The 25524-nt window shown below is 34.7% G+C and overlaps 7 protein-coding genes and 1 pseudogene across 19 annotated transcripts; 5 read left to right on the top strand and 3 right to left on the bottom strand.

Moving 5' to 3' along the window:
• Window positions 1–50: 50 nt before the first annotated feature.
• Window positions 51–2228, top strand: LOC128396244 (protein O-mannosyl-transferase 2-like; annotated as a pseudogene).
• Window positions 1932–5084, top strand: LOC128396121 (protein O-mannosyl-transferase 2-like). The gene is made up of 3 exons (XM_053356647.1): window positions 1932–2396; window positions 2473–2557; window positions 2632–5084. Exons 1-3 carry the CDS (start codon window positions 2236–2238, stop codon window positions 4528–4530), a joined length of 2145 nt encoding a protein of 714 aa, XP_053212622.1. The 5' UTR covers window positions 1932–2235; the 3' UTR covers window positions 4531–5084.
• Window positions 5085–5163: 79 nt separating this feature from the next.
• On the top strand, window positions 5164–11812 carry LOC128396118 (ras GTPase-activating protein 1-like). Of its 3 annotated transcripts, none has more exons than XM_053356644.1 (15): window positions 5164–5302; window positions 6358–6632; window positions 6901–7186; window positions 7297–7367; window positions 7455–7572; window positions 7635–7719; window positions 7781–8146; window positions 8210–8454; window positions 8921–9912; window positions 9998–10065; window positions 10400–10488; window positions 10620–10670; window positions 10818–10895; window positions 10954–11076; window positions 11714–11812. In XM_053356644.1, the coding sequence occupies exons 2-15, from the start codon at window positions 6442–6444 to the stop codon at window positions 11735–11737; spliced, it is 2787 nt and encodes a 928-aa protein (XP_053212619.1). In that variant the 5' UTR covers window positions 5164–5302; window positions 6358–6441; the 3' UTR covers window positions 11738–11812. The 3 variants fall into 3 exon arrangements, with proteins under 3 accessions (XP_053212619.1, XP_053212617.1, XP_053212618.1); XM_053356642.1 differs by having other exon boundaries at window positions 11143–11812; XM_053356643.1 differs by lacking the exon at window positions 10620–10670 and having other exon boundaries at window positions 11143–11812.
• A 50-nt stretch (window positions 11813–11862) lies between these two features.
• LOC128396243 (protein O-mannosyl-transferase 2-like) lies at window positions 11863–12612 on the top strand. The gene has a single exon (XM_053356801.1). The coding sequence runs from the start codon at window positions 11863–11865 to the stop codon at window positions 12610–12612; it is 750 nt and encodes a 249-aa protein (XP_053212776.1).
• A 994-nt stretch (window positions 12613–13606) lies between these two features.
• LOC128396126 (NADH dehydrogenase [ubiquinone] 1 alpha subcomplex assembly factor 4-like) lies at window positions 13607–14539 on the top strand. Its single transcript, XM_053356659.1, has 2 exons — window positions 13607–13865; window positions 13933–14539. Exons 1-2 carry the CDS (start codon window positions 13697–13699, stop codon window positions 14445–14447), a joined length of 684 nt encoding a protein of 227 aa, XP_053212634.1. The 5' UTR covers window positions 13607–13696; the 3' UTR covers window positions 14448–14539.
• On the bottom strand, window positions 14191–25274 carry LOC128396123 (polycomb protein eed-A-like). 9 transcript variants are annotated; one of them, XR_008326775.1, is made up of 4 exons: window positions 24010–25274; window positions 23719–23906; window positions 23458–23528; window positions 22786–23363 (listed from the first exon to the last, which is right to left on the bottom strand). XR_008326775.1 is itself a non-coding variant. In XM_053356655.1 (3 exons), the coding sequence occupies exons 1-2, from the start codon at window positions 25173–25175 to the stop codon at window positions 23750–23752; spliced, it is 1323 nt and encodes a 440-aa protein (XP_053212630.1). In that variant the 5' UTR covers window positions 25176–25274; the 3' UTR covers window positions 14191–14390; window positions 23719–23749. The 9 variants fall into 9 exon arrangements, 6 of the variants coding, with proteins under 6 accessions (XP_053212630.1, XP_053212632.1, XP_053212627.1 ...); XR_008326776.1 differs by having other exon boundaries at window positions 23744–23906; XM_053356655.1 differs by lacking the exons at window positions 22786–23363; window positions 23458–23528 and adding an exon at window positions 14191–14390.
• Window positions 14740–17816, bottom strand: LOC128396124 (uncharacterized). The gene is made up of 5 exons (XM_053356658.1): window positions 16925–17816; window positions 16168–16397; window positions 15969–16102; window positions 15406–15889; window positions 14740–15092 (listed from the first exon to the last, which is right to left on the bottom strand). Exons 1-5 carry the CDS (start codon window positions 16925–16927, stop codon window positions 14900–14902), a joined length of 1044 nt encoding a protein of 347 aa, XP_053212633.1. The 5' UTR covers window positions 16928–17816; the 3' UTR covers window positions 14740–14899.
• Window positions 18179–22722, bottom strand: LOC128396122 (intracellular coagulation inhibitor 2-like). 3 transcript variants are annotated; one of them, XM_053356649.1, is made up of 4 exons: window positions 22590–22722; window positions 21482–21799; window positions 20566–21006; window positions 18179–19218 (listed from the first exon to the last, which is right to left on the bottom strand). In XM_053356649.1, the coding sequence occupies exons 2-4, from the start codon at window positions 21782–21784 to the stop codon at window positions 18625–18627; spliced, it is 1338 nt and encodes a 445-aa protein (XP_053212624.1). In that variant the 5' UTR covers window positions 21785–21799; window positions 22590–22722; the 3' UTR covers window positions 18179–18624. The 3 variants fall into 3 exon arrangements, with proteins under 3 accessions (XP_053212624.1, XP_053212626.1, XP_053212623.1); XM_053356651.1 differs by lacking the exon at window positions 22590–22722 and adding an exon at window positions 22253–22396; XM_053356648.1 differs by lacking the exon at window positions 22590–22722 and having other exon boundaries at window positions 21482–21921.
• Window positions 25275–25524: the final 250 nt, after the last annotated feature.

The raw sequence follows: 25524 nt of genomic DNA, 5'->3' as shown, positions 1-25524 counted from the left end.
ATGTGACCATTAATCTTTCCTCGTTAATTATTTAATCAAGTGACTTCACCATGAACAAGAAGGGTGGAAAAGGACAATAATCAACAGGATTCCACGAAATCATCGACAAATCAAAATGGACCCATGAACTTTAGATGTTGTCTTTTTTTTTCTACTTGCATTTACTACGAGACTGTATAAAATTGAGGAACCTGATCATGTATGGTTAGTATTGATTCTGTTTGTTTTTGATTAATTGATTGAATAGAATTAATTTTAACTTTAACCTTTCTTTAATCAGTTGGGATGAAACACATTTCGGTAAAATGGGTTCTTATTACATAAACAACACTTTTTTCTTTGACGTTCATCCACCGCTCGGTAAGGTAAGTGGTTTCTCTTGTTGGAATCAATTTTGATCATTGATTTTAATTTCTATTCTCTAATTACTCTCATCTAGATGCTCATCGGTTTATCAGGTAAATTGACAGGTTACAATGGAACCTTTGCCTTTAATAAACCAGGAGACAAATATGGTGATCACCATTATCTTGGAATGAGACTTTTCTGTGTTACACTTGGAGCTTTAATTATCCCTTTTTCATTTGTAATTTGGGGTTGACAAGATCATTAAGTGCATCAATGTTGGCCGCTGTTTAATTACTTTCGACATTGGTTTTCTCACATTGTCACAATACATTTTACTCGATCAATTCTACTCTTTTCGTAGTTGGTTCGTTTATGGGCTCAGTGAAATTTGGCTCTTGCAAGAATTTATCTCTATTGGTGGTTTTGGTTGATCTGGACCGGCACTTTTCTGGCCTGTGCAATGAGCGTCAAATTTGTTGGCCTTTTGTTGTCATTCTGGTTGGGTTACGAACGATCTTTGAGCTTTGGGAACTCTTAGGAGCGATTTACCAATGGTCGCAATTGGAAAGCATTTATCGCTCGTGTCTTTGGTTTAATCTTTTACCGATCGCCATTTATGTCACTTTTTCTGGATACACTGGCTGTGCTCTACAAATGGACCTGGTGACGGGTTCTACAGTTCAGCCTTTCAATCGCAATTAGAAGGTAGCTCATTGTTCAACACATCAATGCCTCGTCATGTCGCCTGGGGCTGTGATTACTCTTAAAACCATCGCACTGGCGGTGGTTATCTCATCATTTACCCTGATGGAGTTGGAGCAAGACAACAACAAGTCACCGCTTATTCACATAAAGATGAAAACAACAAATGGATTGTCAAAAGTATGACAAAGGCCGAATCCAGAAAAGGATGAAATCGAGCTTGTTAAACACGGAGATCTGATTCGCTTGGAACGCAAGTGACAACTCGAATTTACATGGCCATCGAGAACGAGCACCAGTAACAAAAAACACTATCAAGTCACTTGTTATGGGAAAATGGTGTTGGCGATGCAAATGATGTTTGGAGTAGAGATCGACAAAGGAAAACAAGGAGAAATCTTGTCGACGATAACCAGTAAATTTCGATTGGTACATTACTTTGTAGGTTGTGCTCACTCTCACTCAAACAATTACCTAAATGGGGCTATGAACAGATGGAAGTTACTTGTTCACCGAATGTGTGACAAAATTCTGTCTGGAATATCGAAGATAATTTTCCCACGTTTACCGAATGCGAGTTTCAGAGAATATGCTCCTTCTTTTCTCGAGAAATTGATCGAATCTCATGCAGTTATGCTCCAGGAAACGCTGGACTCAAACCAAAGGAAGGGGTCACTTCAAGACCCTGCAATGGCCGATTAATTATCGAGGACAATTTTCTCTGGAAACGAATATAAAATTTACCTTCTTGGTAATCCAATCATCTGGTGGGCAAACATTGCTATCATGGTGATCTATTTAATCCTCCAGGTCGTAGTTCTCGTGAGGAACAGCGCGGATGCACCGTTTGTTGTCAATCACCAAATGAAAAGAATTTTTTCCTTGTTGGTTGTTTGTTTCTCTTCCTGGAGAAAATATTATTTTATTGCTTAGATTTTTTTCTCTTTCTGTTGATTAAATTGTTCTTTTCTTTTTGTTCATTGGTGTTAAATATTTGAATTTTGTTCTCTCACTTTTCATTTGCTGAATTGTTTCTTGTTCTTTGATGACTTGGCCCTTGTAGGACCAGTTACCAGAATTCACTTGAAAGTGGCAACATTTTCAACCATCAGAGTTTTGGTAATTTCTTTTATTCCGATGTGACCATTAATCTTTCCGTTAATTATTTAATCAAGTGACTTCACCATGAACAAGGGTGGAAATAAAAAGGACAATAATCAACAGGATTCCACGAAATCATCGACAAATCAAAATGGACCCATGAACTTCAGATGTTGTCTTCTTTTGGCCTTTCTACTTGCATTTACTACGAGACTGTATAAAATTGAGGAACCTGATCATGTATGGTTAGTATTGATTCTGTTTGTTGTTGATTAATTGATTGAATAGAATTAATTTTAACTTTAACCTTTCTTTAATCAGTTGGGATGAAACACATTTTGGTAAAATGGGTTCTTATTACATAAACAACACTTTTTTCTTTGACGTTCATCCACCGCTCGGTAAGGTAAGTGGTTTCTCTTGTTGGAATCAATTTTGATCATTGATTTTAATTTCTATTCTCTAATTACTCTCATCTAGATGCTCATCGGTTTATCAGGTAAATTGACAGGTTACAATGGAACCTTTGCCTTTAATAAACCAGGAGACAAATATGGTGATCACCATTATCTTGGAATGAGACTTTTCTGTGTTACACTTGGAGCTTTAATTATCCCTTTTTCATTTGTAATCGTTTGGGAATTGACAAGATCATTAAGTGCATCAATGTTGGCCGCTGGTTTAATTACTTTCGACATTGGTTTTCTCACATTGTCACAATACATTTTACTCGATCCAATTCTACTCTTTTTCGTAGTTGGTTCGTTTATGGGCTCAGTGAAATTTGGCTCTTGCAAAGATAAACCATTTAGTCTCTATTGGTGGTTTTGGTTGATCTGGACCGGCACTTTTCTGGCCTGTGCAATGAGCGTCAAATTTGTTGGCCTTTTTGTTGTCATTCTGGTTGGGTTACGAACGATCTTTGAGCTTTGGGAACTCTTAGGAGATTGCGATTTACCAATGGTCGCAATTGGAAAGCATTTTATCGCTCGTGTCTTTGGTTTAATCTTATTACCGATCGCCATTTATGTCACTTTTTTCTGGATACACTTGGCTGTGCTCTACAAAAGTGGACCTGGTGACGGGTTCTACAGTTCAGCCTTTCAATCGCAATTAGAAGGTAGCTCATTGTTCAACACATCAATGCCTCGTCATGTCGCCTACGGAGCTGTGATTACTCTTAAAAACCATCGCACTGGCGGTGGTTATCTCCACTCTCATTGGCACCTTTACCCTGATGGAGTTGGAGCAAGACAACAACAAGTCACCGCTTATTCACATAAAGATGAAAACAACAAATGGATTGTCAAAAAGTATGACAAAGAGCCGAATCCAGAAAAGGATGAAATCGAGCTTGTTAAACACGGAGATCTGATTCGCTTAGAACACCAAGTGACAACTCGAAATTTACATGGCCATCGAGAACGAGCACCAGTAACCAAAAAACACTATCAAGTCACTTGTTATGGGGAAAATGGTGTTGGCGATGCAAATGATGTTTGGAGAGTAGAGATCGACAAAGGAAAACAAGGAGAAATCTTGTCGACGATAACCAGTAAATTTCGATTGGTACATTACTTTGTAGGTTGTGCTCTTCACTCTCACTCGAAGCAATTACCTAAATGGGGCTATGAACAGATGGAAGTTACTTGTTCACCGAATGTGCTTGACAAAAATTCTGTCTGGAATATCGAAGATAATTTTTTCCCGCGTTTACCGAATGCGAGTTTCAGAGAATATGCTCCTTCTTTTCTCGAGAAATTGATCGAATCTCATGCAGTTATGCTCCAAGGAAACGCTGGACTCAAACCAAAGGAAGGGGAGGTCACTTCAAGGCCCTGGCAATGGCCGATTAATTATCGAGGACAATTTTTCTCTGGAAACGAATATAAAATTTACCTTCTTGGTAATCCAATCATCTGGTGGGCAAACATTGCTATCATGGTGATCTATTTAATCCTCCAGGTCGTAGTTCTCGTGAGGGAACAGCGCGGATGCACCGAAAAAGCCGATATCAAAGACCAAAACTCGAAACTGACCAGTGCTTCAGTTTGGCTACTCATCGGTTGGGCTCTTCACTATTTCCCGTTTTTCGCAATGGGACGAGTTTTGTACTTTCATCACTATTTTCCAGCTTTAATATTCAGTAGCATGTTATCAGCTGTTGTAGTCGATTACGTTATCAGAAATGTCCCTAAATTGATTTGGCCTCACCTTGCGAAGACCATTTTTCATATCTCTTATGGGGTCGTCGTTTCATCAATTGTTCATAGTTTTTACCTCTTCTCACCTTTAAGTTATGGAACCAAAGTTGAACCAGGAGCTGAATCGAATCACACATTAACAGAATTAAGATGGCTCGAATCTTGGGAATTTTAATATTTTAATAGGATCTCGTTTTCAAAAACCTGAGATGTGAATGAATTTTCTTAACGTCAATTAAAAGAGTTTATTTATTTTTCCTAAATCAAACAATCAAACAAAACGAAACAAATTATATTCACTTTTATCGGGTCAATACAATTTATAATATGATATTCGGAAAGATCATTGCGATGAGAGTATACATGATGAATATACATTTTATCATTTGTGCCGGTTCTCTTTTATGAATTAATTTTCGACTTTTAAATTTTTATCGAAAGTCACGTGGTTTTTTTAGTGATCGATTTTCTGAAAGTTGAGATCGATCAACTTTTCTTGCTCACAAATCGATCTGATCGATCATTTTTCGGATCGGAACAACTCTGGTAAAGAGAAACGATTTGAGCTCATTGGCTTGAGAATCAATGTTTTTCAGTATTTGTTTGATTTCTAATTTATTGTTGATTTTTGTTACGAACAATTTAAGATTATACTTCCTTTTAGTTTGGTGACCAATTCTATTGTAGGAGAAGATTGAAAAAAGACAACAGATTGTCCATTTTTCCAAATTGTTTTCTCATCAAGTGGACCTTCATCTTGATCAAGATCTTTCTTTCATCTTCTCCTCAATTTTAGTTTATTATTCTTATTATTTTTACTATTTCATCTACATCATCAACCCAAACCCACCAACGTCATAATGTGTTCGAGTTTGTCTGTCCAGCTTGGTGAACGACTTCATCCCCACCAGATCTTGTGAGTCTAGGAACCGAGAAGAAACAATTGGGTAAGTGTTATCATCACATTCACATTCATCTTCTCTTTTCTTCCAGATGAATAACAATTAATGCATCGATTGTTGTTTACTCTGAAAGTGCAATTGAAAAGCTTAATAATTATGAAAATGGATCGACAAAGGTGCAAGTTTGCTATTCCTTTTCACGATAATTTTCTTGATCGCCAATTACTTTCCTTTGAGCTATTGGGAAACGCATACTCACATTCTACATGAACCATTTTCTGTATTGGTAACATGATCAATGGTTCCTCTTACATTTTTCTTCTTTCTATCTCACTATCTTTTCTGGTCTCCAGAGATTTGCAAATTACGAGATTGATAATCAGTTATTTTAATTTACTCTAATCTTGTTTCCAAGTGTATCGTCAGTATTTATGATTTAGCTGGTAAGACGACGATACGAATGTTTGTCAGCTCAACGTTTTCTGATGTTCTGATGAACTGGTCCATTAATTGGACAATTTATGATTTTTTTACACTTGTTGGTAATAGAAAGTACAAATCAGTCCACACATAACGGTAAAAATAAGGGATTAGTAAAGATAGAGGTTATTAGCTGCCTTGACACTAACTGTGTGACCGTTTGACTGTCTTAGGACCTCCAGGCCTCTCCTTCCACAGTGACCCTTAAACGTGAAAACTCAACCTAATTCAATTTAAACAAACACAATAAATGAACATTTCAGTCCATTTTCATTTGTAGCTGGAACCATCAGCCGAAAAAAATGAGCTGCAAGTGAAAATGTTGAGCTGACAAACACTCGTATCGTCTAACCATTTAATTTGTTACCTTGTTTTGTTTTCTCCCAATAAATGTCATCACATTTCCATCATCTCAAAATGGCTGAACCTGGAAAAGAGGAACCGTGAATGTGTGTTGATATTTCTCATATCTCATTGTTCATTTCTCTCTTCCATGTTAATTGAAATTCGTTAACGTTTTCATTGATTCTTTTTTCTCTCTCACTTATTCATCTTTGACCATTTTCTCATAATCTCATCTCTTTTCTTTGCTTGTTTTCTATTTCTCTTTTTCTCTCTAGTTTTCATCTTCGTCTCTCTTCTTCTGTCTTCTTGCCTCTCTTGTTATTCTTTCATTCCTCATTTACTTTGCCTTTTTCTCTACGATGAGTGATCACTTCCATAGACGGTTGATTGACCGCCACTCTTCACAAAATAATCATCGTTTCTGTGGAAATCATCGACCTAAAAGCTATTTCTCTGATGATGTTACCGGCGATGAAGAGTTTGATCCATTTGATGGAGATGAAGTGGACGATAGAACTGACATGGCCTCGTTTTCTCCACCTGAAGCTATGTATGAATTATCTTCTTTTCCTTTATCCTTTTCCACATCTTAATAACTCTCAAACCGTTAGTTTAACCCCTTGAAACGCAAATTGCGCTATTTCTCATTTGCTTATCATAATCATCTTCTCATGGATTCAATGTCCATAAGATGATAGAGCAAAGGATTTAACCTGATTTCCTTTGGTTCTTATTGGAATCCCTTCTCTTTCTGAATTTCTTCAAAGCTTCTTTTCTCATTGTTTTTGTTTATCTTTTTACTCTCGACATTTTAATAGGTGGTTACATCGTAAGATGAATCGTACTACAGCTGAACAATTGTTACTTGGAAATGATAAAGTTGGAAGTTATCTGGTTCGCGAAAGTGACCGTAAAAAAGGACTTTTTGTACTATCATATGCGGGTGAATCTGGAATCAATCATTTCCAAATTAAATCGCTTTTCGGTGCTTATTACATTGGTGGTCGACAATTCTCATCTCTTCGGCATTTGATTGGATTTTATACCAGTTTCTGTGATTTACTCAAAAAAGAAAGACTTCTTCATCCAGTTGTACCCAAAGAGGTAGAAGAAATTTTCACAAACACTCACGACAATTTGGTTTTTTCTTCCATCAGTTTACTTTTCATCACACATTCTGATTGCAAATTCTATTGTTATCTCATCTTTTTTAGCCTTTTCGTGCAGAAAAACGAGTCATTGCTGTTTTACCGTATTCACAGTTACCTGAGACTGACGAATTAAGGTAATTAAAGACAAAATCTGCTTCCTTTCGATAGTTTTCAATTCAACTTACATTTTCTTCATTGGCTAATCTATTTTTTACCTTTAGTTTTTCAAGAGGCGATATTTTCACTGTCCATAATGATCTAGGAGACGGTTGGCTTTGGTGTACTCTTGAAAGAACACAAGAAAGTGGACTTGTTTTCAAACAACTTGTCGAAGAACTTGTTAGTTATTTTAGGTTCAACTTGATCTTGTTATTTTAATTATTTTCTTGATTGAATAATAGGAGGATAATAGTGATCCCAATGATATCTATCCGTGGTTTCATGGGTCGATCAGTAAGGACGAAGCAGTTGAAAAGTTACGAAAAAGTGAGTATTAATAATTTGTTATTTAAACAAGATTAGAATCATTTTTCTCTTGTCATTCTAGTGGGATCTGGAAGTTTTCTAGTGAAAAATAGTGACAATAGTCCAGGTCACTATTCCCTGTTCTTCTATATGAGTAATACCATTCATCGATTTCGAATTGAGAAACGAGGATCCAGATACATAATGGGAAACAGAATGTTTGAGACTCTAGAGGATATTGTTCTTATGTATCGAAATGAACAGATAATTGCTGGATATCGCCTCGGGGACCCTGTTCTCAAATCTCCTTTAGAAGCCTCTGTTGTGTCGAGAAAATCTCAAGAAATTGGAAACAAATCGTCAGATGTTTACGTCACCTTGAGAGAGAGCAGAGAAATGTCCAAGACAAATAAAAGTGTCCGAATGAGAGGTTTCCTTAGTAAGAAGAGTAAGTTATGAATGAAAAATGATGAAAATTCTCGATGTTAATGACAATTCTTTTTTCTTTCAGGCGCAAAGAGTAAAAAATGGAAAAACTACTTTTTTGTTTTGGACTCTAAGGAACAGCATCTTTATTATTACGAGAACGATCGTCGAACCAGACCAAAGGGATTGGTTGACTTAAATTACAGTTTCTTATATCTTGCTCACGATTCTTTATTCGACCGGCCGAATTGCTTTCAATTAGTCGAAAGACCATTGCCCTGTATGAGTACAGTTTATTATTTATGTGCACCATCTTATGAAATCCTCCAGGTAAATCTATTTACCTTATTTTGATAATTTCGATTCTCTTTTCTTTGTCGACTCTCATGTTTCCTTATTGCTCTTGACGATAACAATTTTCATCGAATCAGTTTTGGTCAAACTCTCACCCAACACATTACTTTTGATATAAACTTGCATTCAGCAATTATATCATTTTCACCATAGTTAATTTATTATATTCATTTCGATGACTTTTCTAGAAGCAAAGAACTGAATCAAATTCAGTATCTTAATTCAGTTTCTCTTCAATTTTACTTTATTTTCTGTCATTATGCTTCCTTTTCATCACGAAGCAGGATGTTACTCATTAACAAGAACGAAACGAATCGCCTTGTATATCATTTGTAAACTTGTTTTTATACTCCAATCTTAGTAATCAACTTTTTTGGTTGAAGGTAAATTACAGTTAATAAGTTTATTAATTATTTTGCAATTAATTTTTCCCCTTAAACAGGAATGGGTTCAAGCCATCAAACCGTTCTGTGTTCAACAAATGATGAAAGGCCAATCTCTGGCATCTAATGCAACAGAAGTGCGAACTCTGTTCGTTACCTTATTAGAAGCTCATCGATTACCTATCAAACTAGTCCCTCATCCATTCTGTATCATATCACTTAATCAAGTGAAAGTTTGTCGAACTCAAGTCAAGTGTCCACCCGATCCCATTTGGGAGGAGGATTTTATTCTCGAGGACATACCATGTGATGTGAATTCATTTTCAATCAATCTTTACACGAAAGGGAAACGATCAAAGGACACGGAGGTGGCCGAGATGTTAGTTGAGTTAAATAAGCTCAATAACGGCATTGAAATTGAAGATTGGTTTCCATTGACTGGTATATGTCCACCGATGAACAATGAATGGGGCTCACTGAGAGTACGAATACGTTATGTCCACGAGTTGATTATGCCTTTGCACGAGTATGATGCCTTGAAAGAGTTGCTCATGTCTGAAGATCTTGAAGTTATCTCAGTTTTAGAAGAGTTTTGCCACCGCGACCGTGCTCCATTAGGAAATGCGCTGTTACGTGTTTTCAAACACGAATCCAAAGAAGCTATTCTGCTCAAGTCGATGATCGAAAGAGAAATTAAAAGAGAAAACGAAACATCGACGTTGTTTCGCATGAACTCTCTGACAACGACTCTAATGGATCAATACATGAGGGTAACGTGTCATACTTTTCTAATGAAAGCCTTGAAAGACAGTTTGCAACGAGTTCTTGAGACTCGACAATCATGTGAACTCAATCCTAGTCGACTGGACAGTCTACAAGAAGCGTGTGCCAACGCTGAACATCTATTATCGCTTCTTGATGATGTTGTTGAGAAAATATTCCGTTCTGTCGATTATTGTCCACCTACACTCAGATACATTTGTGGGTGTTTGCAGCGAGCCGTTGCCGCTAAATGGCCTAATGATCATTATGTTAAAACACAAGTTGTCGGGTAAGCATCAATCAGTCCATTTTTTCATTCTATTGATAATCAATCGACCGTAAATTATTCATCACTATTTTGGTATCTCTTGCAGAAGTTTCATCTTTCTTCGTCTTATTTGTCCTGCTATTCTCAATCCACGAGTATTCAACATTATAAATGGTTCGTAGTGGTAACTTTTATCTCATCAGCATAGATAAATTTCATTAAATTCTATCTTGATGATCATCCTTATCTTCTTTTTCCTCTTCTCAGTCTTTTTCTCATCAATAATCATCATCTTCCTGTGAAAGATGAAGTCAAGCTTACACATGAATTTATCGAAAGAAAACTTTAACTCAGATTTTCTTTCTAATTCGTGTTTTCATCCCAATTCAGTGAATAGATTTTCTTACAAACTTTCAGTAGAAGATAATTTCCAACCAAGAAGAAGAAGACAAGGAATCTCAATCTTGTTGAATTGTCTTTTTCTATAATATACACTTTTTGTTCACAGAAACACCTTCTGAAATAGCCGGAAGAAGTCTTATTCTCATTGCCAAATCTTTACAGAATTTGGCAAATCTGGTTGAATTCGGTGTTAAGGTAAATTAAATTGAATTAATTTGCGTTCTTGTCCAATCTAATAACGAACTTTCCATACAACAACTAACACTTAATCTTGATGATAAGCACTAATCTATTGTTAAATATTTACTAACCTAAATACAAACCAGAATCTTATTCACTCTGATCGCTTCGGAGAGGTAATTCCTCCTAACAAAAGGGTTCGTACATGTTATCATTTGCATGTACCTCTAATTACCATTAACATCTCATCTTGATCGAATTTCCAAATTTTATTTTGATTTTAACTTTGTTTTCTATTTGTTTGTCATTCACCTAATCGTTTGCTTATTAATTTCTTCATCCAGGAGCCATGGATGGAAGTTGTCAATCCGTTTATTCTGAAAAACAAAGCTCGAATGATCAAGTTTCTCAATGATTTATCGGTTAGTTTAAATGGTTACATCCAATCTTGATGCTTATTAAATTTATCTCACTATTCAGAGTATCCATGATTGCCCTGACCCAGAAGATATTCCAAGAGGAGATGCCGCTAGAGAACTAGCAACAGTCCATTCACTGTGTGAATTGTATAAGGATGAAATCTACAGTCTTAGTCACAATCGAGTAAGTTTTCGTTCTAATTTTTGATTAATATATTCAACCATTTTTATACTTTCTTTTTCGCAACAGACAACACTCAGAAAACTGGTCGCAGTCTCTGATATGCTCACTAAGCACAAACTTCATTACTCTGAAGCTTTTCAGCAAACATTAAGTTGATCTGTAACTGTAAATTCACGTAGCAATTTAAATTATTTGTAAAGCCGATTTATATTAAAAACAGATCAAAAATTAAAGAGATGGGACCGAGTACAAATCAAAAAGGAGTTTTTCTGTTCCCGATCAAAATGTTTCGTGTCGATCTCAAGCCAAGTCAATACAATATGATAGACAAGGACAATAATCGAAGCGAAATTCAAAAAAACAAGCGAATGCATTTATTTCACTGTTACTTTCGTCAACTTGTCTTTTCTTGCTCACAAACGATTAACTTTTGCGCCAACGTTTTCCTTTTTCATAAATTTTCTTGTTTTTTGCCTAAATTTTGATAAATGGAAAATATTAATCCGCTCATATCATTTACTTTTTTCATCTCACCTTTTGAGAGTAATTTGCAATAATCTGATTCTTGTTTGACTCAGTGAAAGAAAGACTTGCAAATGTCATCAAATTTTGTATTTTTTCTTCTGCTTTTTCGTAGTTGGTTCGTTTATGGGGTCAGTGAATGAGTTTTGTGTCACTTTTTTCTGGATACACTTGGCTGTGCTCTACAAAAGTGGACCTGGTGACGGGTTCTACAGTTCAGCCTTTCAATCGCAATTAGAAGGTAGCTCATTGTTCAACACATCAATGCCTCGTCATGTCGCCTATGGGGCTGTGATTACTCTTAAAAACCATCGCACTGGCGGTGGTTATCTCCACTCTCATTGGCACCTTTACCCTGATGGAGTTGGAGCAAGACAACAACAAGTCACCGCTTATTCACATAAAGATGAAAACAACAAATGGATTGTCAAAAAGTATGACAAAGAGCCGAATCCAGAAAAGGATGAAATCGAGCTTGTTAAACATGGAGATCTGGTTCGCTTGGAACACCAAGTGACAACTCGAAATTTACATGGCCATCGAGAACGAGCACCAGTAACCAAAAAACACTATCAAGTCACTTGTTATGGAGAAAATGGTGTTGGCGATGCAAATGATGTTTGGAGAGTAGAGATCGACAAAGGAAAACAGGGAGAAATCTTGTCGACGATAACCATTAAATTTCGATTGGTACATTACTTTGTAGGTTGTGCTCTTCACTCTCACTCGAAGCAATTACCTAAATGGGGCTATGAACAGATGGAAGTTACTTGTTCTCCGAATGTGCTTGAAAAAAATTCTGTCTGGAATATCGAAGATAATTTTTTCCCGCGTTTACCGAATGCGAGTTTCAGAGAATATGCTCCTTCTTTTCTCGAGAAATTGATTGAATCTCATGCAGTTATGCTCCAGGGAAACGCTGGACTCAAACCAAAGGAAGGGGAGGTCACTTCAAAACCTATGGGGTCGTCTTTTCATCAATTGTTCATAGTTTTTACCTCTTCTCCCCTTTAAGTTATGGAACCAAAGTTGAACCAGGAGCTGAATCGAATCACACATTAACAGAATTAAGATGGCTCGAATCTTGAGAATTTTAATATTTTAATAGGATCTCGTTTTCAAAAACCTGAGATGTGAATGAATTTTCTTAACGTCAATTAAAAGAGTTTATTTATTTTTCCTAAATCAAACAATCAAACAAAACGAAACAAATTATATTCACTTTTATCGGGTCAATACAATTTAAGAAAGAAAATGGATGATGATAAGTTTTACAACGATTAGAAAGCTTCTTCTGCTTTAAAACCTTTAAATACGGAATATTTCTCCATTAAATTGTCCACCTTTAAGAACATCTTTCACAGTTATATCGATTTTAGGTCCATAGAAAGCACCATCGCCGTGATTGAGCTACCATTTGTGCCCACTAGCATTTAAAGCGTTTGTTCAAAGCTTCTTCGGCGCTATTCCAATTTTCAAGCTCACCGAATCGACGGACTCACGTTAACCCGGAAAGAGCACCAGAGACTTCATTTCGATGGAGAACATCGAATTCAGCGAATTTAATTGGTAATTCTTTCCAAGATCGGGTACGAGAATCGAAGATGAGACAATTTCCTAGACATCTTATCTTTGTAATGTTGCCAATGGCCCGAAGTCTCCCAGAGTTTAGTGTTATAAATATTTGGTGAAATAACTTCTTTGAATCCTCTTCCACGATACTCTTTTCGAATGAAATTTATAAGTGTATTGTAAATATGAGCAACACATCGATAAACTGATGTTCGATCTTCTTTCACTTTTTTATTTAGAATTCGGACTTTGAATTGATTATAAGAGAACATTTCTAAAAGCTGATCCTTCGTTAGTTCGAGTCTTTCAAACTTTCTTTTCTTTTCTTTCTCATTACAAATGGTTTTCATCAGGTAAACTTTTACTCTTTGAGCTGAACTTTTTTCGATTAGTTAGGAATCGATAGAATCGAATCTCACAGCTGATGATCGATTCCATTTTCGTAAGAATAGACAACCGACTTTTCTCTCTTGTTTTGTGGTTTTTTGTTATTCTACTGTTGTGTTGATTTTATTCTTATTCCCTGATGAATCGAGTCAGAAAATTGGTCAAAAGTGTTTTTGACACACTAATCAAACGACCGATTCAGAACTATAATGTTGAAGAACGAGCTTACAAAGCGATCTCAGTGACTAAACGAGAAGCGGCTCCTAAACACTTGACAACACAAGAGAAAATTTTCAAATATATTGAAGGTAAATGGTTTTGTCTTTTCATTAGTTGTTTTTACTAATTGAATCTTTGCTTCTTTATTTGATCTAGAACACCCTGAGTTAAGAAACTTGACCGCCGAGAAGCCGAAAAGTCTGCTTGAATGGCTAAAGAAGATTCGAGTTACATCTTATGGTTCGCCTGACACAAACTTGATCAAAACGGATAAATCGAAATTACCAGTGAAAAGAGAGACTTTCGCATTGCCTCATATGTTTGGCGAAATCGAACCGAAAGTTATTCCCAAAGGTAGAATTTCATTAACCCGAACAACCAATCTTGTCATGGAATATGCATCATCCAAAGTGCCCCCAAGTGCTTCCGAAATCGCCGAAAAGTATGACCTCCAGGAACAAGATGCTGCTAATTTAGTTCGACATTTTAAAGCTTTCGAATTGTATCAACCTGCCTCAGAGACAGGGGACTACACTGGTTTACCTCCTTGGAATAAATCAGCGAAAATGGATTCGATAGCGATGATCAACAGTTCAACTCCAATCGAAGAGGAGCTGAAAAAGTTAGAGACAGAGAAAAAAGAAAAGGCCAAACAAATTGATTCGGCTTAAGTGTAAATTACAAAGTAGATGAATTATATAAATTGTCGTAAATAAGAATAAGAACCGATTGAGGTGTAAATAAAAAGGTTACAGAAAATTAAGCTAATTGAATTACGTTTGGTCGGTCGTATAATTGACTTTTAAGGTTCCACTGTCGCAGGGAATAGTCTTTACTTGCTGAGAGAATCAGGTTGGGATCTTGTGGATGAATTTTCAGATCGTTTATCGATTGTCCATGTTCACACATTCATTTACTCGTACATTTATCATCAAATCATTAATTTTTATTCTCGTAATTAAGTATAAAGTTTTCTATGGTTTATTTATGAATAGATCATGTTATCAAAATTACATTTGAGAATTTGGACAATCTTTGTTAATTGTTGATCCTTTGATTAAATGGCAGTTAGATTATGTTGTATTTTCTGTTTAATACTTGCAATCGACATTAAAACGTCTTTCTATCTTCTAGTTTTTTTAATTTCTCGATAAATTTGACAGGAACAACAAGAAGGAACGAAAAAATTGTCCGTCGATGTGGTCACTCCATTCGCGTCCAATGCTAAAAGTTTTTTCTTTATATACTTTTGTTTGCATCTCGTTTTGTATCCAAATGGAAGTGAAATCGACGATGAACATGAGGATCCACTTTTTCTGATAATTAAAAAGCACAATTAAAATCACAAATTAATTTTCATCAATGAAACTCAAGTATTTCCTGAGAAATATCTTCGGTTAACTTTTCCAATCTTTTTTCAATTCAGAGTTAATCAATCAGTCATCTGTTAGTTTCCAAGTCTCTCAAAAAGGTTCAGCCTGAACCTTCAATTTAAGAGTCAAGTTCAATTTTCTCATTGAAAATGATCAAAATTTCAAAAATCACCTTTCGACGACTTCCTGCCAATGATTTAGCTAATTACAACTTTTTCCTCGAACATCTCAATTCGTAATGATCATAAGTACTTACAGACAAACTTCAACTTTGATAATCTGCTTTAATCGCGTATCCTGTTCACCGAGATTAACAATGAATTTCCACTCAGATCTATCATTCAAAGCCGCTCTTGGAGTGATGTACATGGTCTTTGAAGCGCAAATTTCCTCTTTTTCCAGGTTATCTTCGGATGGTTCGAGCTTTCTTCGAACTCGATAAGTCTTCTCAACATTAACGGCAGTATTGTTATTGTTCAATCCTTTAGATATTGTCGATGGTGATGTGGATGTGGATGGCGAAGATGATGATCCTAATCGAACAGTCTTTTCAGTCTTATTACCTGTTTTAAGGTCAACTATTGAAGGACTATCGTTAACATTTACTTCGGGCAAACCATCATGGACACTTTTCCAAGCATCAAAAATTTGTTTAGGTAACGAACTTGAACCAACTGATCGGCGACTGTTACCATTTGAGTTTAATTTGATTCTCACTCGAGTCTCATTTTTTTTAATTCCTAAGAATCGAAACAAAATTCAAATTCAAATAAACAAATCATTATCACAAATTATTGATTTACTCTTAATCATAAATACCTTTGGTGTTACTTTTAATTGCTGGTAGTTCATTGATTATTGGCTGTTGATCATTTGTTGACTCGTCTGAAAAAATACTGGTGAAGTTGAAATTGACTGAATTGGTTGATTTAACAATATCCAAAATTTGTTCACTATTAAGCACAAGAGAAAACTAATTTTAATTGAGTAATTAACTAAATCGATTTGAATAACTTACAGTGGATATTGATCAACGTCCTTGCATAAAGTTTTACCAGTTTCAGGACAATTTTGTGGACTAGGAGAGTGAATTTGATTTGTAATTAATTTGGCTGGAAGTTTATAATCAGAATAAAAATAAGTATCATCAGGATATGGTGGGGATTTCCAATCATCTTTTGAAAATGGTTTACAATCAATCAACGGAATCATCAAGATCATCACCAGAAAACTGGTCAAGATAATAATCTGATCATTGAATTGAATGAAAAAACAAATCATTTTAGTTAAATTAATCCAATTCGTCAGGCAAAATTATCTGATATCAAATGGCTCCATGAGTTAATTGAACATCAACATAAATCATAACCATCTTAATTGTTTGAGATTAGTCGTAAACATACAAGGACAGTTGATATAATTTAACTTGATTGTTGCAGTTTTAGCTCTACACCTTTGTTATGATTTTAATTAAGTCGCCTTTTAACACCACAATTTAAACTCAAGGTGACAATTAGTTAACTAAATCAGTGAGGTGAAACATTTCAAAGAATCAAAAAATACAAAATAAACAAATGAAAATTAAAACCTTTGTAATATTAAATCAATTACTTTCAGGTTAATCAAAATGAAAATTGTCTTTCAAATTGAAATTGATCCAATTACCGTAAGAGAATATTGATTAATTAACAACGCTCTAATTGCTACAATCAATTGTTCAATTAATTTCAGCCATTGCAAATTGTTAATAATTAATGAGGGTTAGATTAACTTACCATGTTAATTTTATTTGGATTAATTATAGTTTATGGCAAATTCAGTTAAGCTGTTCATTCATTTGATCAACTGATTGATTTAGCTGACCAAATTTTCACTTTTCCAACACAATTGAATTAAGTTGATCAAACAGAGGAAAATAAATCGATGATACAATTAAAATATGTTAGAAACAGTGGACAATTTAAGTTACAAACAAAACACAATGAGAATCACCATGAGATCATTGTACAAATACAATTCCGAATTGAAATCGATGAATTAAACCAACTAAATATTGTTAAAATTAGAATCAGTTAATTGTGGGAGTAAATTGGGTGAGAGAGAGAGAGACTAGTAAACTACAGTGGGTGGAATAAAAAAAGACTCAAATTCATAACCGGATCTTGGGATAAGTTGTTGCGAGTTGTAAATTCACTCATCCATCTGATCCAAGGTGCATAACGATTACAATTAAAATCATAATCATGATGTTGATTCAAGGCGATTTTAACTAGAGTAAGTTGGTTGGTTAATTGTGATGTATAAAAAAAAGTTAAGATTTGTGAGGCCAATTAAATGGCTAAATTAGTTTGATGAATCTTAATGATAAATGACCTTCCATCTATGGGTTAATCTTAATCCTAATGAAATCTATCAAGGTTGACAATTAGTGGCTCACAATTAAATGCACGTAGGCCAATTAAAGTTTAATTGCTGCGAGCAAATATTTGCATATTATCAACAGTAAATCGAATTGACCAATTAATTGATAGTCGTTTCTTTTTCATGACAACGATTGTACATGGAAACAATATTAGTTAATCGAGAAGACTAATAATTAAATCACCAGAGAGGAAATCATTTGTATTTCCAATCTATTTGCAAGCTTAGCCTTGATACGAAACAATCAATTTGATTGCTTCACATTGATCAAAATTGCAAACAAATTAAAAATACATTTTCATAGTTGATTATCGTTGAAATGTTCAAAGTAAGGAAATTGATTTCAATTGATATTTGTGTCACTCTAATCAAGTTAATTCCAATGGTCTATGTAAACAATTAGACACTTGATAATCAATAATAAAAACAAGAAAATGATTGAACAAGCAAAAGTGATTAGTAAATTGTCTGTTGGTTGGGTAATTAAGATTAACTTTCTTGATTATATCCAAAATGTAGGACACTCAAGAAATTGATCCCTGGATATGCTTGAGAATCAAAATAATTAATAGAAATGAAATCATATTGATCATATATTGAAATGAAGATTTAGTTTTGTTTATGTTTTTATTATTATAATTAAGCTTTTATATAACTAGTCAACAATAATCTTGATCTTCATTGACACTTAAAAGAGCTTCAAGACTTGAGAATCCAATTAAGGATTATTAAAGATGATGGTTGATTGCGAATGATTTTCAGAACAAGATTGTGCGTTTGATTGAGCTTACAAAAAGCTTAGGACAGAAATCAATTGATTAATTAATAGATAAAAATGCCAGAAAGGGTAACATTGGAAGAGGAAATGAAAGACAATTGACTTTCAGTGTTGATGTAATTTATGTTAATTTAGAAAACAAAAACAATAAGCTCGAGATTTATACTATTAGTATCTGTAAATTATTGCAAAGTAATCAGTTATTGAATTGAAAGAAGATAATTAACTGTCATGATTTGTGCATTAAACTTGGAATCGCATTAATCGTTCAATTGATTATAAAGCTGTGGATGAGTTTGTAGTTTGATTACTGGCTGGTGGAGTGGATTGCACTGGTGATAATGATGATTGTGCTGGAATAGCGGTGGTGGATACTGTTGGCGTATCAAGATTCGGCATCTTATTCATTTGACCCATGAAAAGGTTAACTCCAGATAAATTGTCTCGAATCATAAAGAGGAAAGGACGATCTATGACAATATCTTCAGCTGGGAAGTAACTCATTCTTAAGACGGTGATAATGAGTGTTGTAGCTGCAGCGACAGTTCCCTCTTCATCGACCTCAATCAGAGCCTTTTGGATTGATTGTGATACTTTTAATTCAGAGTTTTCTGCAATGTTGGGAAGTTGAGCCAAATCGCTGAATGGTAAGTCCATTCCCATACGAGGAAAAATCTCATGTAACTTGTGGGTATCTTCCAGTTTGAATTTGGGAATATTAACAACTCGAAGCTTCGTTGAACTCATGGAACTCAAAAGATTATCTAATTCCGTTGAATTCAATGTAGGAACCAAACTGGACAGAGTGTTGGATTCGGTGGGTACAATGAAGATCATGCTGACATTTCCAATGTATGGAAGCTCTACAACCTGTGATTGGGAAGAAAATAAAAAGATGATTAAGTGAATTTATTTTCTTTCATTCAATAAACTCATAAGTCCTATGGGCAAAAACCAATTAAAGCTCAATGACACTGGATTAATTGACCTCAGGTTATCTAGGAAGTGAGTGTAGTGTGAACAGTCAAAAGTTTGACTGTGTTAATTTAAGCTCAATGAACATCAGAACAATCAATCAGAAATAAATCAATTATTCACACCTGTTTTAATGTATTTCCCTAACTATTGTTTGAATGCCAATTCAAACATTATCGACTAGTTACTATGAAACCCTTGATATTTATTCATCTATACGATTATTCATTATTACCTGATAACTGCTATTTATAAATTAACAAGCTTATTTAAGGAACGTAATATTGACAAAATCTCCCAATTGATTTATTCTGACGATGATTTGTTGAAGGATCAAATTTTCCCAATAGTTAACAATAGATTTTCATCAATGTGAATACTTGGACAATTGATTATTTTAAAAAACAAGAGAAAGAAACAACTGAAAGACATCGGAATAATCTGTCAGTAGTTGATTGATAGTATCCGACGTTTACAATTTTGATGGCTTCACATGGAGAAATAATAAATACACAAAGGATTGATACGAATCAGTGAAATTATCTGTGAACAATCAATTTGGTTATATGAAAGAAAAGGGTGGAGGTGTTGAAGTAGTAGTAATTATAATTCTGTCCCATATGGAAAGAAATATGGAAAATGAATGATCTTCTCGCAAAGGTAGTTTCCATTCTGACAAACAGATGAAATCAATAACAGAATCCAAGGATTATTCCGATTGTTTTCTCTTATTGTAGAGAAAAAGGATGCGTCACTCAAAAAAGTTAAGAAATTGATAGATTCATGATAAACTTATCCGTCCTTGAGAAACTGAGAAATTTTTCTTAAAGCATCGAATCATCATGATAGGAAAATTTTGCTAATGAAAACTAAGAGAAAAATGAGTGACCCAAAAAATAAAATTAATTGCTACAAGAAATTGGAGAGAAATCATCATGATCAACATACTCTGACAGATGAATAGCCAATGATTGAAAATAATAAACAGAAATTCAATAGATAATTCAGAAATGTATCAACTAGAGTTATGGAATTGATGAACAATTAAAAAGTTATGCAATCGATATACATGTAGATTATAAATGAGACCTATCAATCGTTTTCAAGTTTAGACAATATATCCTAATGGTACTGACTATTTATGATTAATCTTGTTCAATTATGAAATAATAACCATGATTAATCTGAGTCACCTGAATGAAATATGAGATTAATGAGAAGGAGAAAAAACTACTTCTTTACCTTGACTTTCTTTGCTTGATTGTGAACATAATTGAATTTTTTATCTCGAATGGACATCATTTTGATCTTACTTATGGTTCCATCAGAATTGGTAAAAGTGTCATCGATTGTTGACGAATTAGGGAATGGTTCGACCCATTTTCCTTTGAAGTAAACGGTGTTTATCAACATTAATATAGTTTCTGGGCCTGGTGGACTGGATAAGATCTTGTTGATTTTTCCAAAAGTTTTTTCAGAGATCCATGAGTTTAGTTTATTCATTACTGCGGTTCCATTTTCAAAGTCTTCATTTGTTGCTTGAGCGAAATAATTGGCCAACAAACTACGAGCATAAGTCTCTTTGAGAGTAGCGTTTTTATTGACCATCGCCAAATTACCAATAGCCAAAGAGAAGTTACGACCACTAGAACCATCTTCAATCGATTTGTATCCTGTGAGAAGCTACAAATGTCAACAATTAGAAAAAGGTTAATAACATAGTTACAATTGGGAGAAAAGAGCGCGATCGTGATTAAGTGAACGAACTGAATGAAAAGAGGAAGAATGGAAAACGAGTTCAAAGGGACAATTAATACAAAAAAGTTGAAAGCAACGATGATGATTGAAGATAAATGAAAAAGACGACAAATTATCATTTCTTTTAAAATTAACAGTAAACAAAACAATCAATTACAATTCAATGTTCTGTTTTGTTTATCTCCCTTTGCAATTGTAACTAATTGGTCACATTTAAATATTTTCACAACAAATGGAAGGTGTATAAATTATATTGTATAAATTGACACGAAGTGAGGTTAAATTGATTTGACTGAAAAATAGTTTGACAATAAGCCAAAACAGAAACAATAATCAATTTCCTCAATGTAAGAGAAGAACAATTAACTGTTTTACCAAGAGAAATTAACTAATGAAATACCTTTTTAGCGGCTTGAGAAACATCCGATGTTTGATTACCAAGAGAAGATAATTGGAGAACCTCTTTGATCTGTTGTTCAGTTCTGCCGGTTGCACCTTCCAATAACATACCATAGGCTAAGATGGCACTTAAAGGAGAGAAGAGGACATTTTTATTCGCATTGCCGGTGTTTAATTGTTCCAAGAAACGAAGTCCAAAATCATTTGTGGGTCCACTTAATTTAGATAACACGATGTTGGTCGGTGAAGGTGAAGATTGGGATGGGGATTGGGTTATTGGTGAATCCGATGAATTGGCAGACATTTCACAATTGGAATACTGTGTACCAATCAAAAAGAACAGAATTAAACTAGAAATTAAAGACATGATTGCAAATTAAAACTTGTTGATTACGTTAACAATCAGCTAAACAAGAACAATTTTCATAACAATCATCGAGATTTAAACGTTTTTCTAGAAGAGGAGGAGAAAAGAACAATTGAAAAAGTTTCTTTTCCATCCTGAAGATGGCGCAACTTTATTCTCTTTAATAGGGAAAGATAATAAAATTTTCTATTCGATTCTTGGAAATTTAATTGACCCTTTCGTTTGGCCGATTAGTTAAGCTGATTCGATAAGCAGTCAACTTTCGTTCGCTTATTTGTTTCCTCTAAAAACCATAATTATCGAAGTATTTGTTGCTTGTTCCATTTAATTGTTTGTCATTGATTAGAAATATTAATTGGTGTCAGACTTTCTAAATTGTCAATCAATCGCTTTGTCCTTTCTTACCTTGACCAATCGATTGGAGATTAATAAAGTTCATTAGGTCTTTGAGGTCGAAGAGAAAAACAAACTTCCAAATGAGATACGATGGATAAAATTCATTGGACACAACGAAGAGTAGAAATGAGTGAATAAACTCAACACATTCACCGATCACATGTTTCAGACTAAACCCAAAAACATCAATTACTTGATCAATTGATCTCAATGAGATTTAACTGCAATCAACCATTTGGAATGACTATTCTCACGAATAGTAATCAACAAGCAATAGTAACTAACGGAAAATTAGGCTTCATTATCCAAGACTAGAAAAAGGGAAAACAAAAAGAAATGGACTCACCTTAGATTAGTGTGGCTCCTGTTCGAGGGACTGAGTTGATCGTTGATTCAATTGTCTTGCTCTTTTATTATCCACAATTGAGACTAATTATCTCGAGAAACTTGGCAACAAGTGACAATGAATCAACAATATCAACAAAAGGGAGACAGAAATGAAAACATATTTGCTACGCGATAATAATAGTAGATCAAGGCTGTGATCAGATGGTGAATTTATTATCCCAAATTGTTACATGAAGGGAACAAGTGATTGGAGACAATAAGAGACATCGAATAATAGAAATCGAAATGTGAGTGAAAATGAGCCAATTTAAAAAATAAACAATCAATTATTCATCTGAAATTTTTGTGAGAATAACTGAAGAAAATAGAAATTAATTAATTGACCAACTTTGTTAGTTATTTTTTCTTTGGTAAGATGAACGTTAATGGGCGAATGGAAAGCGAAGTTTTTGAACATTAAAGGTTAGAACGTAAACTGAGCGAACCAAACTTAAGCTGGATGATCTGGAAAGGGTTAATACACAGACGAAATTAATTGTTAATTGTTAATCTCATTTTGAGTTTGCTAATTGAATCTTTTTTTCTTTAATTAATAAAGAACAATCTGAGTTAAGAAATTTAAAGAAGATTCGAGTTAAAATATGTTTGGCGAAGTCGAACCGAAAGTTATTCCCAAAGGTAGAATTTCATTAACCCGAACAACCAATCTTGTCATGGAATATGCATCATCCAAAGTACCCCAAGCGCTTCCGAAATCGCCGAAAAGTATGACCTCCAGGAACAAGATGCTGCTAATTTAGTTCGACATTTTAAAGCTTTCGAATTGTATCAACCTGCGTCAGAGACAGGGGACTACACCGGTTTACCTCCTTGGAATAGACCAGCGAAAATGGATTCGATAGCGATGATCAACAGTTCAACTCCGATCAAAGAGGAGCTGAAAAAGTTAAAGACAGAGAAAAAAAGAAGGCTAAACAAATTGATTCGGCTTAGGTGATAATTGCACTGAGCATCATAAGTAATTTCAACTTATGGTGCACATGAATGTAGATGAATTATATAAATTGTATAAATAAAGTGTTGACAAACGAATATGAGTCGATCGAAATGTAAATAAAAAAAATTACAGAAAATGAATAGTAATTGAATTACGATTGATTAACCTCGTCCATTGGAGGCCATGTTTTTAGCCTCACATCGATCCCATCGCCAGATTGAAGCGTCATCACAAATACAAATCAATATGGATCCATCTTGGGACAGGCACGTTTGGCGGATTGTGGCAGTGCAATTCTGATGAGAGAGAATTGTAAATCTATGGAAAAGAAAGACAATTGAAATGAATAATGAATAAATCTAATGAATGAAATCTAATGATAGAATGAGATGAGATGAGATTAGAACAATGAAAAACTAACCTCGCAGTCGCTGGATCATCAACATCTAAATCCCAAATATAAGTTTTACCAACTTGATTACCCAAAGCCAAAATTTTCTGCTCTCTGTCCATAGAGAATCTGATGAACCAAATTTCGCTATTCTTATAGTCAAATCGATGGAGAATTGTTGTTGTTTGGTCTGTCGTATAATTGACTTGAGGCAACTGAAAGTCGTTCTCATTCTCGATTTTACCAGGTTTCCAACAGATTATTTCGTTTTCGCACGATTTAGATAAAAGAAAATTTCCATACCAGCGAACACAATCAACGTAATTGCGATGAATGTCTCTGGTTGTGAAATTGGGAAAGTGCAACTTGTACGTTTTAAAAGGTTTTCTATTCTTTTCAATGTTGAATTCGTAGGAATCTTTGATTCTACTGACAACACATTGATTGTCTAAAGACCAAATCTTTAGCGAATGGTCCATACCACAACTGACAATTCGGTGTCCTTTCAGGTGAAAATCAGCATATAAAACCTCATCGCGATGACCTTCAACTCCACCAAAGATGATGACACAAATGTCGCTTTTAAGGTTCCACAGTCGCAGGGAATAGTCTTTACTTGCTGAGAGAATCAGGTTGGGATCTTGTGGATGAATTTTCAGATCGTTTATCGATTGTCCGTGGCCTTTGTAATGCTTCACACATTCATTGGTTCCCGGGTCAATAACTCGTATGATTCCTTTGCTTCCGGCAGCCAAAAGGATCGGATCAAAGGTCACATCATTGTAGGTCCAATTGCAGCAGTAATAGTTTTCCTCCGTGTCGGGATCCGAGTAGCATTGTAAAAGTTTAACGCTTCCATCGGGACAACACTCATAGACACCAACTCTGTTGTTTCCAACGGTAGCGAACACAAAGTGTCCATCCTTTTGCAGCTCCACATTCATGGAAACACCAAACAGTGGACCATTATGGTTCTCTTTCGCCGAATAGGACAGTTTATAGGTCAAACCCTTCTTTGTGCTCTTACCCGGTCGAACGCCATTCTTTTTACCATTTTCTCGGGCATTGGAATTACAATTGGAATTGGAATTGGAATTGGAATTGACATTGGCATTAGAAGCACCATTTCCTCCACTTCTGAAGATTGACTTTCGGGAAGATTCACAAGGAGGGAGCTCGTTCTCCGCACTGTTCATCGAGATTGATACAAATGAAAATAGTCAAACACGAAGATTCAAAGTTTCAAACAAATGAAAACAAAAATGAAAACAAACCAGAGAAAAACCTATGAGACTATTCACACAGCAGAATTTGTGAGAATAACAGAAAATTAAATTAGTAAATTGATTGTTTGTAGTTAAGAAACTAAAAGAGTCAATTGCAAGTGGACAAGAGCGAATTCAGGAACATTGAAATTAAAGAAAACCAACAATCAATTAATCGTCTAGAAAATTTTCTAAGATTAACTTTTCTCTAATTCGAAACTTTTTTCTTTCATCGGTCACTTTTTTTTCTAAATTTTTGTCCTTTTTCCTCCGACACTTT

Source organism: Panonychus citri, unplaced genomic scaffold (assembly GCF_014898815.1).
Source record: "Panonychus citri isolate SS breed McGregor unplaced genomic scaffold, ASM1489881v1 Contig00143, whole genome shotgun sequence".
Classification (NCBI taxonomy): Eukaryota; Metazoa; Arthropoda; class Arachnida; order Trombidiformes; family Tetranychidae; genus Panonychus; species Panonychus citri.
This window is presented reverse-complemented; position numbering and strand designations above follow the sequence as displayed.